Here is a 15,605-nt window from a genome sequence, read left to right as displayed (position 1 = left end):
AGTCGGATAAGCATCTGACTCTTGGTGTCAGCTCAGGTCATGATCTCGTGGGTTGTGAGTTCAAACCCCACCTCGGGCTCCATGCTGACAGCGTGGAGCATGCCTGGGATCCTCTCTCTCCCTCTCTCTCTGCCCTTCCTCTGCTCTTTCTTTCTCAAAATAAATAAGTAAACTTAAAATAAACGTAGTTCTTTCTTCAGTTCTGTCCATGGTATAGAGCAAATTCATCTTACCTGCTTTTCAAGGGAAATGAGGACTCCCAAGGAAAAGGATATTCAGTCAAACAACTACAACGTAAGTGAACATAAAGAGAACATGGAGAGCTGGCATGATGGGTAATCTGAGAAGAAGCTCTGCCACAGTGAGTTACCCTCCCGGGCTGCAGAATTAACAAAAACGGAGGAAATCTGCACTTCACAAGGAGAAGAACCTGAACTCTGCTATGATGGCGGCCATACAGGACTGAGTGCCACGTCCCAGAAAAACTCCCATCGTACCATCTCTGCTTGGCCATAGGGAGCACTTAACTGTTCCCTGCATCTGGGTAGCAGGAGCTTCTGAGCAGCATAACAGACTCCTCTGCATTTGTGTTTGCTGAGCTGGCCCTGGTCCACAATCTGCCGGCACGTGCAAGCGTGACCAACCAGAAACCAAAATGGAGGTGCCACTGGACTAGATTCATCCTGCTGGCACCCATGCTCCAGTCAGGCTGGGCCTTGGGAAGTGCTCAGAAGAAATGCATTAGGATTCTGCGTCCACAGGCGTGCTTCCAGGACATCACTGATGATTAGGTGACATCAGACTGAAATGTCTGATGTGGGGGCATGCATAGTTCCATCTTGGCTGGCCAAAGGTGTGGAAGTAAAAACAAGTCTGAGAACATCACTAAGAGTGTCTCTCCCCCTAAATCCATAGTCATTTTCCCCTTTCGGCCATTAAATGTGGGATTGGCGTGGTTTCTCTAGGAGGTCCCGGTGTCCTCTGAGTAGCATTTCTTTTTTGAGAACAAATGGTATCACCCAGTGGTCAAATGCTAATAAAATGGCATCTCTTATCTGACTTAGATGTAAACGTGCTTGAAACTGGTTTGCTAACCGAGCTTCATCTCTGTGGAATTTGTAACATGGCTTACATTTTAAATGTAATTATGCAGCATGTATTCATTTCCTTTCTTCTAGGGAACTCAAGTTGCTTTTTAAAGCATTATTTGATAGCTTCTTGCCATCTCCTCTGGAGTTGAAAAGAGAATATGATATCAAGCTGTTATAGCTAGCGATGGGGAGCTACGGCACCAAGAGGGAGACAGAATTAGTCTGGGACCTCAGATTCGAGCCACGAAGACCCCCAAGGGATGAGTTGTCAAGCCAGTGTGCTGTAAACGAAGCAGTTTCTAAGGATCCTAAAATAACTGCATTCTCCCCTCCGTCCGAACACTCACGCTGGGCGGAATGGGCTTAGCTTATTTTTAAAGTGCAGGTCACAGCCTTCGAAAGGGATATAAACAGTTCCCAATACAGCTATTACTTGGCCGATTAAATGCTTAGAAGAAAATACACTTTTGAAAGACAAAAATGAATAGGCAAAAGATACAGAAAAGTGCTAAAGCAATTGTTTCCACCTGGTTGTAAATCCTGTCCCCGACCAACAAAATGGGCCACACCCACCGGGCGTTCTGAGGTTTGATAACCCCGGGTCACCCTTAGGACTCTCATCCTTTGATCTAAAGCGCTCGTTCAGCCCTGGATTCAAGACAAATTCAGGATTTGGGCTCGTGTGTACTCAAAGTGACGCTGCAAATACGTTCAAAACCCCTGCAGTTCTGTGAAAAATATCACCTCCCTTCCTCCCCTTATTGTTAACACAATGACGGTTTGGGTATGGCAGTTAAGGGGAGCAGGAGTGCCCTGTGTGATCTTTTCAACCGCAGTTAAAAGGCTCCCTCTCCTTATTGTGTCTCATTTCCCTACTCCTAGCTGGTCTATGAATCTGTGCTTATCTACATAATCGCCTAATAAGCATGAAACCAACGAGAACACACATACACACGTACGCGTGAACTATAATACCTGGGGAAGTATGGCACACTCTGCAGGAAATCAATAAATATCCACTTTTCACTGGAAGCAGAATCAAAGGGAAAGAGTCAGAATTCTGTATATGCATCTGCCCTAGGGAGTTATAGCCCTAGGTACTCACAGGGGGCATGCGCTACATGGACAAACACATACAGTTCATATTTAGAGACAATTCTAATTTAATTCTGGCCTCAGGCCTAGGACCCTAGCTAATTTACAAGGCTGCTCTAGGAAAGACACACATTTAGGGATGACAGTAAGTCTACAGCATTCAGTTTTCTTGCAGGGGAAGCTGTAATGCATTCCCACCCTTCGAAAGAACCCAAGATTGATGATTCGGGGCCGGGGGAGGAGGGAGTTGCTGGTTAGTGTTTCTCTCTTTCTTTTATTTTTTTTTCAGCCCAGAAGGTGTGTTTCCATTGTACCCTGTCAAAACTTTTCTCAGCAGTCAAGGAGAGGATAACGCACCGCTGCCCTTGAGCCGAGTTGGCAAATCCTACTGGGAAACCACCCCGTGCTGTCAGACGACGTGGTTTTCGGACACGTCTACACAGACTAGTTGAATTAAAGACCAACTCCGGACTTGGATGTTGCTGAGCTCCTCAGCTCCATCTTGCCGTCCTGATTGATCGAGGAGATGGGTCTATAGTTAAAGTGGCATAGTACTTTGAGGGCTTAGTCATTAGAGCACACTGCTTTCTCTTTGGAAGGCAACTTCTTGCTTGGCTAGGTAATGGAAGCTAAGGAGTGACGTCAAGATGTTGTCTGGCCAGAATTTGCAGATAACCATAGAACTCTTCTCCTCCATCAGCCATGGATTTAGCCTCCATTAGTTCCTGCAGTGACATAGGAGCCTCCAAATACCAAATTATTATCAGGCGGTCTTGGGGGAACCTCTGGGCCCTGAAATAAAGTAGACAGACTTGCTATTGGAAAGTGCTCAGGAGCAGTTCAGTCCTGTTCAGATTGCTCTAAAATCCTGAAAACCATCTCTGGACTTTTTTTTTTCTTTTTTCTTTTTTTTTTTTTTTAATGAGTCCACTCACATAGGTCCTGAGAGTGAAAAAGTGCTTTGGGGGAAATAATTTATCATCATCCTTCACTTAAATGATTTTACACATCATTTAAGGAAATCTGGTTTGATCCTGATTTTTTGCTTGTGTTTTCATTGTTTTGTTTTTAAAGCAAAGCTATGCAAGCATGGAGGCTGTGTCATTTTGGACAAGCCACTTCTGAGCATCTTTTGTAAAATAAGGTTTGTATTAATTGACCTTTAAGGTCTAACTCAGGGGCCGCAAACAGATGGTGGACTATGGACCAAATATGACTCATATGGAAATAATTTATTGATCCCACCCAGTGTTTTAAACCTTAGGGAATTCACATAAAAATAATAAATGCTGTTCTTGCTGGAAAAATGAGAGGATCTGGTAATAGAAGGCCCACATTCTAGTATGGCCTTCACTACGCCACATCATCTTTCTGACCCAGCCTGTTTCTCCTATGACCCGCTTGATCTTATAGGTAATTGGGGGTCAGGACCCTTGCTCTTAGCTATCCTATCAAGGTGTTCTGTGATTATATGACAGTGTCTGTAACCACTAGGTTCCCAATGAGACTCCTTGATGGCAAAGGACACGCTACCACCCTCACCAAATCTCAGGTTCTTTGGCGTTGTAAGAGTGTTGTGAGTAGTCAATAAATATTTAATGAATTGAACTTCACCTTCTGTATCAGATTCTTACAATTCAGTGGAATGAGACCGGAACTACTCCTTGTAAGATCACACATCTATTCTAAAGCCAACATCTTTGAATAGCACGCATACTTAGGAAAAAGAAGTAAATATGCTGGTTTGTGGCCCAAGATCCAAATGAGGTCAAGTTAGTGGTGTCTTATCCATAAGGTAGTTTGCTTTAAGTATATGGTGAAATTTCTAAACTTTTTCTGCGATCTTCTTAACTTTGTTTTTCAAATGTAACATATCCAACTCCTTGGAAGACCCCTTCTTTTGAGGTTCTTTGGAGGTTAATTCATTGGGTATATTTAATGGGAATCACTTCACTGAAAGCTAAGCTCCCAAAATTTGATGGGCCTATAGCAACGAATCTCTCTGTATGTCTCTGGTCTATGCATTTTTGAATACTTTAATTCCTGGATGACTATGGTTAGAAGGTTCAAAGAAAGGTTTTGTTTTGTTTTGTTTTGTTTTTTGGTCAAAAGCTTATTTCAGCTAAATTGTTATTTAAATTTGACTAAATTGGCTAATATATTGTTAAAAATTTGTCTAACAAATAAACTATTATATAGGCAATTTTAGTAGGGGTAGTGCCAATGAAAAAGGCTATGGGCTCATCTTTACTTGTTATAAGTCTGTTGGTAATTACTATTTCAGTAATACATAGCCACATCTGGTCAACATGCGGCCAATATCAAAGGTACATCATGTCCTTTGCTATGAAAGAATAGTTCAATAGACACAGTTCCTGCTCTTTTGGAGCTTACAATCTAACCTAAACAAGACTATATAAACACATACTGAAGAGTGGTCAGACTCAGGACCTAACAAGAAGCAACATACATTGAAGATAAAGGAAAAAACTATGGGGTAAAGAATGACATTTAGGAAAGAATGAAGAGAAGGAAAGAAGTAAACTGCTTCTTCATTCCCATTTCTTTGAAAAAGATTCATGGAAGATGTATGATGGTAAGTATTCTTAAAATTATGAAAGAGTGGGGAGACTGGGTGGCTCAGTCAGTTGAGCGTCCCACTTCGGCTCAGGTCATGATCTCACAGTTTGTGGTTTCGAGCCCCACGTTGGGCTCTGTGCTGACAGCTCGGAGCCTGGAGCCTGCTTCGGATTCTGTGTCTCCCTCTCTCTGCCCCTTCCCCACTCAAGCTTTGTCTCTCTCTGTCTCTCAAAGATGAATAAATGTTAAAAAAAATTTTTTTTTAAAAATCATGAAAGAGCATGTAAGTTGATGCCTGGAAGAAAAAAAAATTCTTGTGATGTAAGATGTTGTGAGTGACTGAGAACCCTGAGCAGGGTAAGGACCACTGGGTGAAGGGCCCAGCAAGACTTTATAAGGAAGGAACTACTAAATGAAGAATCAATGTTCTGGAGGACAGAAACTGAGGGGAGGATACAAGTCTCCTAGACTTGCTTCCCATGCCTTCTAAGTGGGGGTGACATAGAGTGGCTGAGCCACAAATCCAAGACTCCTCCAAAATAACCAAAATGTATACTTAAAAAACTTTGAAAACTCTCCATGGACTCTAGATTAAGAAAACCACCTTTAGAAACTTTCTGTGAGACTTCAAAAGGTAGAAAGCACATCCAGATAGAACTATAGACTCAACAGCCACCTAGTCTATATTCTTTTTGGTTCTCATTTGTTTATTTGCTTTCTTGCTCACTGGTTCATTTCCTCTATTGCATGTATTGCACTGATGCTATCTATTTGATTAGTCAGCTTTATATTTCCCCATCGACAAAGAAGAACAAACTTTTGAGGACAGGTTGATTTTTGTCAACCTCAATTATAATACAGCCTCAGGTTAACTGAAGTATATCACATAACCTGGTACTGGTGGTGACAGGGGTGTCAAAAGACTCTGTTTCTGGGGAGCACCATCAAAATGATGACAGAATTCTCCCATCATAGTATCCTGATTTGCCTTATTCAACATTTGACCGTTATGCATGCAGAGTATTTCATGGACCTTTGGAGGACACTTATCTCAACAAAGAATATACGTTTTAAGCAGTGCCTCCATGCATCTTGTTCACACCATAATGACAATATTAGGATTAATAATACCTTGATTTCAAACAATTTTTATTTCAAGGAACTCAATATTCCTCATATATGCTATTCTATTTATCTTGTCATATTGCATATTCAACTGAAATCTATGGTGGGTCTAGTTTCATACTTTACAAGCTCATAATACTGTTTTTTTTTTTCTAATGATTACATTAAAATGCAATATTCACCATACCTTGGGGGTAAATTTGAATGAATAGGAGGAAATTATAGGTATTTCCTTATATGCAAAAAGATGCTTATTGCTAAGTTCCTTTATCTCGTGAGAGTTCTTAGGAAAGTCAGTCTCCAAAATCTAACTTTGTACTTGTTACACCTTACCTCTGAGGCAAGGCAGGAGAACAGTATTTAAGACAGAATAAGAACATGCCAAATAGACAGAAGGTGTCCATCGGTGTCAGGTGAACCCCTAAGACCTAGGCCACCTGATGTTCTGGCTCCTTATTCATGTATGAAGAAAGGCCTGCAGTTCCAATGGCATAAGCCTGTTTGTTCACTGTGGTTTTATTTTTTGTTTTCCATAAAGCCATGCTCTATTTTTTATATTTGAGCAGTGGCTTTGAAGATAGGATAAGAGTCTCTGAGGAAAACCCCAAGCTTCTCAACAGAGGCTAATGGGTTCATTTGGTCCTGTGAAGAACAGGTCAGTGTACTTAATATGCACATGATCTGTTGTGATGTGTCTTTCTTATTGTGGCATGACCACAAATCTCATGGTGGGAACAAGAACTGAACAAATAATACAGAACTACCCAAGTCAATACCACCTGTGTGCAACACAGCACCCTTCTGACTACCAATGGTGTATATTTTAATGACTTTCAATAAATCCAGTTTAAAAGCCACCAATCGCCTGTCTTTTGTAACTGATGTATGTGCAGTCTACTGATACCTCTGGTTTCTGTCTCTATCTTTTTCAAGACAAGCATGCCTTGATTCCAACTTCATGGTGACAAATGGTTTTGGGAAATGGATCCCAAGAGAAGTCGATATCTGCCCACAGTCCCAAGCCCTGCAGGACACATGCCCTGAGAATTCCATAAGCAGCAAACTAAAGGGTCTATTCCATCGGCCCAAAGCCCCACCAATCCTCAGCCATTTCACTGCCCCCTCCCTTCAGTCATCCTTGTCAGGCGCTCTGATAAACACGCTGATTGATATAGCTATACAGCAAACAGGCCAATAAGTATAAAAGTAAGTATAAACAGCTGTACTTACATGTGTCTGGCTTGAGCTGACTGTTGGTGATGCCAAAGTACTGGGGATTTTCAATGACAGGAATTTTGGTCATTCCAATAATGACGGCATCGGGGCCACCCTCTGAAGATGATGGGGTGTTACTCCCATTGGAGATGTGGTGGAGTGGGCTGGCAGAGTCATCATCATTGCTGATAACTGAAGCTGGGCCTAGAGTTGGAAAAAAAAAAAAAACAACATATTCTCCTGTAATGCTTTGAATGCTCTTGTTGAGCTATAATTCACACATACATGAAGTTCACCCATGGAAAGCATACAATTAAGTGGTTTTCAGTATATTCAGAGAGTTGTGCAGCCATCACTTCAATGTAATCTGAGAACGTTTTCAGTCATTCCCCACGTTCCCCACTCCCAGCCCCAGGCATCCATGAATTTGCATTTATTTTCTGTCTCCATGGACTTATTCTGGACATTTCATATAAATGCAATCATTTAATATGAGATCTTTTGAAACAGACGGCTTTCATTTAGCACGCTTTTAAGCTTCACTCATGTTGTAGCATGTGTCATTACTTTAGTCCTTTCTATTGCCAAATAATATTCCATTGTATGGATACGCCTCATTCTGTTGATCCGTTCATCCCTTTGATGGACATTTGGGGCATTTCCACAGGTTGACATTTGGGGTATTTCCACATCACAAATAAATAATGCTGCCATGAACATCTGCGTACAAGTTTTTGTGTAGACATACGTTTTCATTTCTCCTGGGTAGAATTGCTGGGGCATATGCTATCTCTATGTTTAACATTTTGAGGAAATGCCCAACTGTTTTCCAAAGTGGCTGCACCATTTTCTATTCCCACCACCGATGGGCAAAGTTTCCACTGTCTTGACTTCCTTCTCCGGTAAGTTAATACGCAGTTTTGCTCTCTGTTCTCTGAACATCTTTAGAACAAACACTCTCTCATTGAAACTCCCAGCATGAATGCAGGATTCCTGTGTCACCATATCCTGAAAGATGCACTAGCGGTTTAAAGATCTGAGTGCCTTCTTCCACTCTTTGGACAAGTCACTTACCTTTTTTGTACCTCTACATCCACTTACATTTGTAAAATGTGCAAAAGAATATCTGCTTGTTATTTTATGAGACTAGTGATAGCAAAGTGTATTATAAACTTAAATGGGCTTCATGAGTATGAATTACTACTAGGTATTATTAATAAACTTCCAACCTGTGGACTAAAGTTACATTGGATGGTCCTGTTACTATGTTTCTCTTTCTGCACACACCTTGTTAGCATTTTGCCTACAAAATACTTTCATAACAATAATGGATCAATCCCAAGGCAAGTTGCCCACTTTGCCTTTAACCCTAATATTATGTGTAGATTACTCTATGGATGTCTTTATACTAAAGCCACAGCCATGACGTATTTCACACAAGACTTAAACTTTCTGGTCCCAAGTCTAAGAACGTATATGCCCATAAATATGGTCTACTGTGTCTTGTTTAAACAATTTATCTACTGACCACTAAACCCATGTGTCTGCAAACAAAACTAGATGCACAGAGTTAAAGGTCTATATGAAAGCTTCAAGACAATTAAGTTCTCGCTGGTTCACGATACACATTCTGCACGTGAGAAGTCAACACCCACTCCCAGACATATATTACACGTGTTTCTGCAGGGCACCGCGTGGCTGGAGGGTCCCACTGAAGCGGACCACTGGCCACAGCCACTGGCATAAGCCAAGAGAAACACAGGAAGGAATGGTAAGGAGGAAAGATGAAAGCATCAGTTAAGCAACTGCGTACCAGGGGAAGAAAAGCCTGAATTGCTACTTGCTGAGCGAGCACGGGATTGTGCGGTCATCCAACCACCCAGGACACCTGCTTCCACACCTCCACCCTTCTCTGTCTTTTCCCTCTCAATTAATTAACTATTTCAGTGAGAAGCACGGCAATTCTAAAGACGAAAGTAACTGTGTCACACATTTTCGAATCCCCTATGAAAGATAATGGTAATCCGTCCCCCGACCTCCAAGATTCATTTTCCCCCTCAGACGGGGATTATCACAGTTTGCAGTGATAACAATTGGACATTCCGCAGCTAGCTGAATCTTAAACAAACTATGCAGGAGGCAGCCAACTGCTATTATAGGTAATTTTTTAAAGCATCCTCTCAAGGGGATGTGCATTTAAGTTGCCTTTAATGATACACTCTGGCTTAATTCTGCAAACAAGTCCTCACACAGCCAATTTAGAATCTTCAGATTACTCAAAGCAAAAGCAAGCTCACTGGTTGTGCTCATCTTGAGTCTAGCACACCGGTATTAGTAAAGGGCAGAAACTCTGCCAAGAATAGCTATAAAGACAAGTTCTTTCCAATATCCTTAACCATCCCCGTTTTATGTTTGGCTTCCTGACAGGCCTAGATCACCCAGAGCTTAAACCCAGAGATGGAAAAACATAAATGTGTTATGCTAAGCGTTCTCTGCATCTTGCCAGTAAAACCTCCCCACCACTGGCCCCCTTGCCGTGTTCCTGGTGCAGGAACCAAAAGCATGCTACTGCCTGAACTCCCCGAGGTGGGTGCAGTCAAGGTCGTACATTTCTCAACATTTACCCCCAGAAATGCAGGAGCTGTCATGTTCAGACCTTCCACATGTTGTCAGAAGGCCAGTGATATTTGCTTCTGGAGCCCCTGCAATGATTAAAACACACTGATCCCAGTTGCTTTCTTCTGTGACTCTCCCCTGGGCCAGGCCAGGCCATCAACATTCCTGTAGCATTCAATCATCTTGGAGGAAGCTGATACCTAGAAGACAATGCTGAGACTCCTCCAGGAATTCGGGCTCTGGATCATCTGCCATGTACATAGTGGAACCCTGACTTAAAGAATTACAGCAAAATACTTGCTCTTTGCTTTTCTTCCTCCACCAGAGGAGACCCTTTCTTTGCCTTGGTTTCTCTGAGTAGAACCCCCGACTCTGCAGTAACAGAGCCCCAGGGAATGGGCTCTCTGTTTGGAGGGGGGAATGTTAAGCATAAAAGTGGTATAAAGCATCAGAGGTCATTTTTCAAAAGCCTTTCTGCTTTGCCAGAAGGCCGCTGTTGACAAATCTCGGCAACACATAAACCTCAACAATTTATCAAGTGAAATATTAATTCAAGTGCTGTTTCCTTCATCATCGATGTTCTAAATCCTGGAAGATTGATATGGCTGGCAAGGTTGCAGCGATCCAGCCCATTTTTCTATGAACATTTTGATCTAACGGAGCACAGCAAAGTTGGGAAGGGGAAAAAGCTCTCAGCAGGGACAATGAATGTCTATATAATTTGACAGCAGGCTGTCTGTGCCTATCACGGGATGTGTCATTGTGTGTCTGTGCACGAGCTTGAGGAGACACCACAAAAAGACAGACAGAAGAAGAGTCAGGGGCACATCACAGCGTGTTATAAGGAATTCACATGAGGGTTTGAAAAAAAGTCTTATAATATTAATAAGAAGTTTCAAATTGTGGGATATGAGCAACCTGCCAGGTTGTTGGGGGGGGCATAGTTCTAATTACTGAGCTGACAAATATGGGCTATGCCTGGAAACATTTTTTAGCCCATTTTTATTTTACTATGTCTCAGGTGCAAAGAGAGATTTTTTCTGTCAATGGAGCTGCTTGGTAAGGCATATTGCATGTCTGACTCACAGATATTTCCAAGCCTTAGACTTGTGTTCCTGTGATAAGAATGGCTGAAGGTCACCTGGGAAAGGAGTTTCCTTCTCTCAAGACCAACAATGTCTTCGAGGCGAGGGGAGAGGCCATTGTTCTTGGGCAGCTGTGTTAACCATGTCTTTTACTGTCTGTATTCTGATGCTTCATCACTGGGGCCTCACTGACCCTGAAGGAACTGTCCCTCCCAGGATAGCCAGTCCCTAGAGATGGTAAAGAACTTTTCTGAGAGCATACTTTCCATCTCCAGTCCAACCAGTCCATAGCCTGCACCACCTTATCAGGCTGTCATACTCCGGGCCACTGTCCGCCTGCCCTGTCACCCCAGAGCCAGGCACCAGCCAACTGGGGACAGCCTGTCTGCCCCAGAGTCTGCTAAGGTCACTCAAACCAGCCGATCCTAAACCTGCTTACCCTGCCTCACTAGTTCCTTCCTATGGTAACCGCCATAAAGGCTCTTGCCCCCATGTTCTGCCCTCTGACCGACCCCAGTGTTTCCCTTGGGGTCCCCCCACCATGGTGTGGCTGCCCTCTCCTCTCAGGAATGGCGAGTAACAGACTATCTTTTCAATGGCTGTCCTCCTCTGGCCTCTTGGCCTCACCAGACCCGGATAATAATAAAACCTACATTTTAAAGCTGCAGCATCTCTGATGGACTGTGGCTCAAAGAACAATTCTGAAGGAAAATTCTCTCTGCTGTGGCCTAAAAGGGTGAAACCCTGTTTTTGAAGTTTTCTAAGAACAAGCACCTCTCAGCAGGGCAAACTGGCCTGGAAAATGCTTACATGGTTATAGTGATCTTCTGTTTAGTGGAGAAAAGACCCCCATCTCACAGCGCTATGGTATGAAACCTTATCACCCTCTGCCTCCTCCCCGCCAACACATACACAGAACACAAAGCCTAAACACAGAGCACCTTTAAGATCACCCAGCAGGGCAGTCTCTGGTATCCTGGCAAAGTGACTGAGATTAGCTGAATCTGAAATGTGCCCCTCGGGGAGTCACCAACAAATCCTGAGATGTCTGAGTTTAATGTTCCAATTTTGCCACATCCCTATCTTAGCTTTGCTGATTACGAGCTTTGACCTTGGAATTCATGGGGCTACCTAAGGGTCAGGGTTACTAATATCAGGCTCATAAAAAGAAAGGAAACAGAGTTCCTTGCATGGAACGGATGACTCAGAACCAGAACGCTCCATGATACTGGTACATTTCCCCTAATTCGCAGTTTTACCTATAGCCAGCCTGGCTACCAGAATATATACCAATACACAGATGCCCAAGATGGCCAGATCTTGGAAACACACGTGCAAGATGTAAGACAGTCTGTCTTTTTGTGCTTTCTAGTGAATTCCTGTTCATAGTCGCTGTACCCATAGAAAGTACTGAACAAATTGGAGGTCCCGGGAGATCACACCTGATTTCAATCCCAGTGATGAGATACATTATGTGCACTCATTTGGTAAGCTACAAACTCTGCTTTTCAATTGTCAGCACACAGTCTGAATGCAAGGAATAGAATGCAATCAAGTACAAATCAGAGCGTCTGGACGTTAGAGTCTTGTTTTGAAAGAGAAATGGTCATAAATGAACAGCTGATTTACCAATTCAGAAGTGTACTACATCTTGGCCAATGGAGGAAGTTAAGATCCCAGCTTGTCCAGACGTGACTTTTAGCCAACTTTCCTGCACATGGAGTTTTGGTGCTGTTGCATTTTCTTTCCTGAACCTTCTTAAAAGCCCAGCAACTACCTCGACCTGGTACAACAGTTGGCATTCTTCCTGGGATGAAAACAAGTCGACTTCAAAAATATAAAACCATTTGCTGAACTCAGTGAGTGAAAGCCATGCCTTTTCTGGAAAACTCCTAGCCCTCTCTCTTCAGCAAATCAGAAACCAGGAACACAGAAAATTAATCATGGGGCCATCAAGTGGGAAGAAGGGCCAAGCAATTTCATCCGAATCAAGCAACATAAACTTGTTACTTATCCAAAGAAGGAGTAACTACTTACCAACACCTTGTCTTGATTTTACTTTCCCAAATCCAAACCATGAGAAATCTGAAAACCACAACAAAACATAAAATAAACTTCGAAAGAGAAGCGTAAACCAGGGGTATTCAGCACTGTCCTTAGTGAAATAACAGACTTCCTCAAAAAGCTCCTGTGAAGAACAAAGCTTCCTCTCAAACACCTGGAAACAGATGCTTGAATTTTGGTGTAAAGATTTATGTCTCATCCTGAGAACATGGGCTTTTGAACCAGGTAAGAGACAGTAGCCTGTCTTTGAGAAAAATGGCCCAAATCGAGAGTTAATGGCTCTGAGCGGTTTTCTTGATTTCTCACTCTCTTCTTCCTAAGTATCGAATCATCTAACTAAGCTCTAGGGATGAAAATACACAACGCGTTTGACAAATGCACCATGGTTCTCGACTGCAGCAATGTGGGAAAATAACAAGACAAAACAGATCTTTTGTGGAGCTGAGGCAGGCAGTGACAAAAGGAACACGTAGTCCCGTGGGAGAACTGATACTTGGGCTGGAGGGGGATTCAAGGAGGAAAAAAAAGGGAGGGATCTTAATTCTACACGGATTCTGCCACTGACTTGCTGTGTGACAGTGGGGAGTTCAGAGCAGCTCTGTGCCTCTTGTCACACAAAGCTCCATGAAGCGCATGTAAGTAAAGATCTGACAAATGTTTGGAGGTCCTCCAGGGAATAAAGCCACAGTGAAATGCCTATTTGTTTCCTGGGCCTGACTGTGCCCCTCTATGTAATTTCCGCGGGGTTCAAAGTGAACTCTACACAGTGGGGGGATCCCTGGATAAGAGGCGGATAAAGGGTATGGGGCCCAAATAAGTAACTGTGCTTCTCAGATCTTCAGATCTTCAGTGGTTTTTGTAGGCAGTGAAGATGTAAAGCTGCGTAGAAGAGCCAATTTAAGTGAAACAATGTATATGAAAACTCTTGGCACGATAAAAAATGCCTTGCACAGTTGTCATCATGATTACTCTTTTTTCTAGTTACCCTTCCTCCCTTGGTAGCCTACAACGTGGGCTCCCCAACCTCCAAGGCAATTTTTTACTTCTGATTGATATTCCTCTGAATGCTTTCTTCCAGGTTTTAGAAGACAGGATGAAGGTCTGGCCTCTATCCAATGCCAAATAAAGATCCCTTTGCACAGAAGACAGTGAGCCTCATTCACTGGGTCCTCAGTCTAGCGAGGCAGCGCTGTGTCTGTGGCTTTCTTAGTTACCACTAATCCCTTTGAAAACAGAGGGTATTTCCTACTGGTCAATTTTTGGTTTCCTCCATTTGTTTGATTTACATAGTTTTAATTAAACAGTAGATCAAACTTTTTAAGACTGCCTCTTTCACTTGAGCATTTTTTTTTTCGAAATCGTTTCCATCTTACGGAGAACCCGCAGAAGGACAATGCCATAGCAGCCCCTCACTGATTTACACATTACAGATTATCGTCAATTGTAATAATAAATACGACTGTAAGGAACACCTGTCCACATCTCAGGTGCATCTGTCCCCATTTTCAAAAATCATTCCTTCCAGATAAATCCTGAAATGGAATTAGTGAGTCCAAAGGGATGAGTAATGTTAAGGTGCCCAACACGCGAATTCAGCTGCTTTTCCACCATACCTGGTCTACTTTTATTAATAGTGTGTGAGAAGGCAGGAGTGTATTTTCACAGTTCACCCAATGGGAAATCAAAGGGTGAACCATTTTCTACCTCCATCCTGCCATCGACATGTCTCCACCTAACTGAACAGAGATGGCGTGTCTCCACCTAACTCTCACCTTTGCCACATGAGAACACAGATATGAAGAGGGTCAGAGCCCCTCTGATTTATTCAGATATTGTAATTCACCAGGTGTGTCCCCCACGCAGGACATTTCTCCCTTAGTCCTCCGCCAGGCCCTATAACATATAACCCTCTGTTCATTGATAAGGAATCAAGACTCAGAGGCTGATAAACCTAGCAAAGGTCACACCAAGTAGTAACTGAGCAGACTCACCCTTCCGATGCCAAATCTGTTTTTTTTTCATTCTTTCATAGTTGTCTTTCCAATCTTCCAAAATGCTTAGCCATAATTAGCCAAAGTGGACAACATTACAATCGAGATTCAATTTTATATATAGGAAAGCACTGTATGTAGCCATTCGTTCTTGCTCATTTGTTCAACAAGAGTGAGCCTGGGTCAGACCTCTGAACATGAGAGACTCTGCTTGGAGACTAGAACTTCATCTTGTTTTTTTGAAACAGGAGCTACCTTGAACCGCTGAACCAAGCAAAGGCATGTGACTGAACCCAGAGCTGCTGAATCCACATTCTGGATAAAAACTGGACGCTCTGCAGAAGATGTTTTCCTAGTAATTGACATAGTATACTCAAAAAACCAATGACGTAAAATGTAATTACATTTTCCAAACATGATTTTTGGAAAACCAGCTTGTGCATGTTTCCTAATACTTCTGCAATTTGCTAATAAAGACCACTGGCTTTCACTCCTCAATGGGACACAGTTGGGGTTTCTACCTGAATCGGTGCTCCCCACATTGCAATTCTAAGACCCCTCCCCAAATGCTTTTGTTTTATTTTATATCTTCCTTTTTTTTTTTTTCTTGATCAACACAGGTACAATAGAGGAGTCAAAGATAAATGAGCTTCCCTCATTTGGGTCTGCCCTCAGGGAGCTGACAATTGAAGATTAGCTATTGGAGAAGTATATCCAGGATGCATGGGGACTCACAGGAGGAA

The 15,605-nt window shown here is 42.6% G+C and overlaps 1 protein-coding gene across 4 annotated transcripts in view; it reads right to left on the bottom strand.

The window, feature by feature from the left end:
- Nucleotides 1-15,605, bottom strand: part of NTRK2 (neurotrophic receptor tyrosine kinase 2) — a 338,909-nt gene that overhangs the window by 146,090 nt on the left and 177,214 nt on the right. The window contains exons 12-14 of one of the 4 annotated variants that reach the window (XM_086685111.1): nucleotides 12,845-12,892; nucleotides 7,122-7,310; nucleotides 2,237-2,978 (exon numbers count right to left, since the gene is read on the bottom strand). In XM_086685111.1, coding sequence (XP_086541237.1) covers nucleotides 2,950-2,978; nucleotides 7,122-7,310; nucleotides 12,845-12,892 — 266 coding nt within the window. In that variant the 3' untranslated portion in view covers nucleotides 2,237-2,949. Of the gene's footprint in view, nucleotides 1-2,236; nucleotides 2,979-7,121; nucleotides 7,311-12,844; nucleotides 12,893-15,605 lie in introns of those variants that run through there. The other 3 variants (XM_086685109.1, XM_086685112.1, XM_086685110.1) reach the window with 3 other exon arrangements.

Source organism: Puma concolor, chromosome D4, assembly GCF_028749965.1.
Source record: "Puma concolor isolate L17-30 chromosome D4, mPumCon1.1.hap2, whole genome shotgun sequence".
Classification (NCBI taxonomy): Eukaryota; Metazoa; Chordata; class Mammalia; order Carnivora; family Felidae; genus Puma; species Puma concolor.
This window is presented reverse-complemented; position numbering and strand designations above follow the sequence as displayed.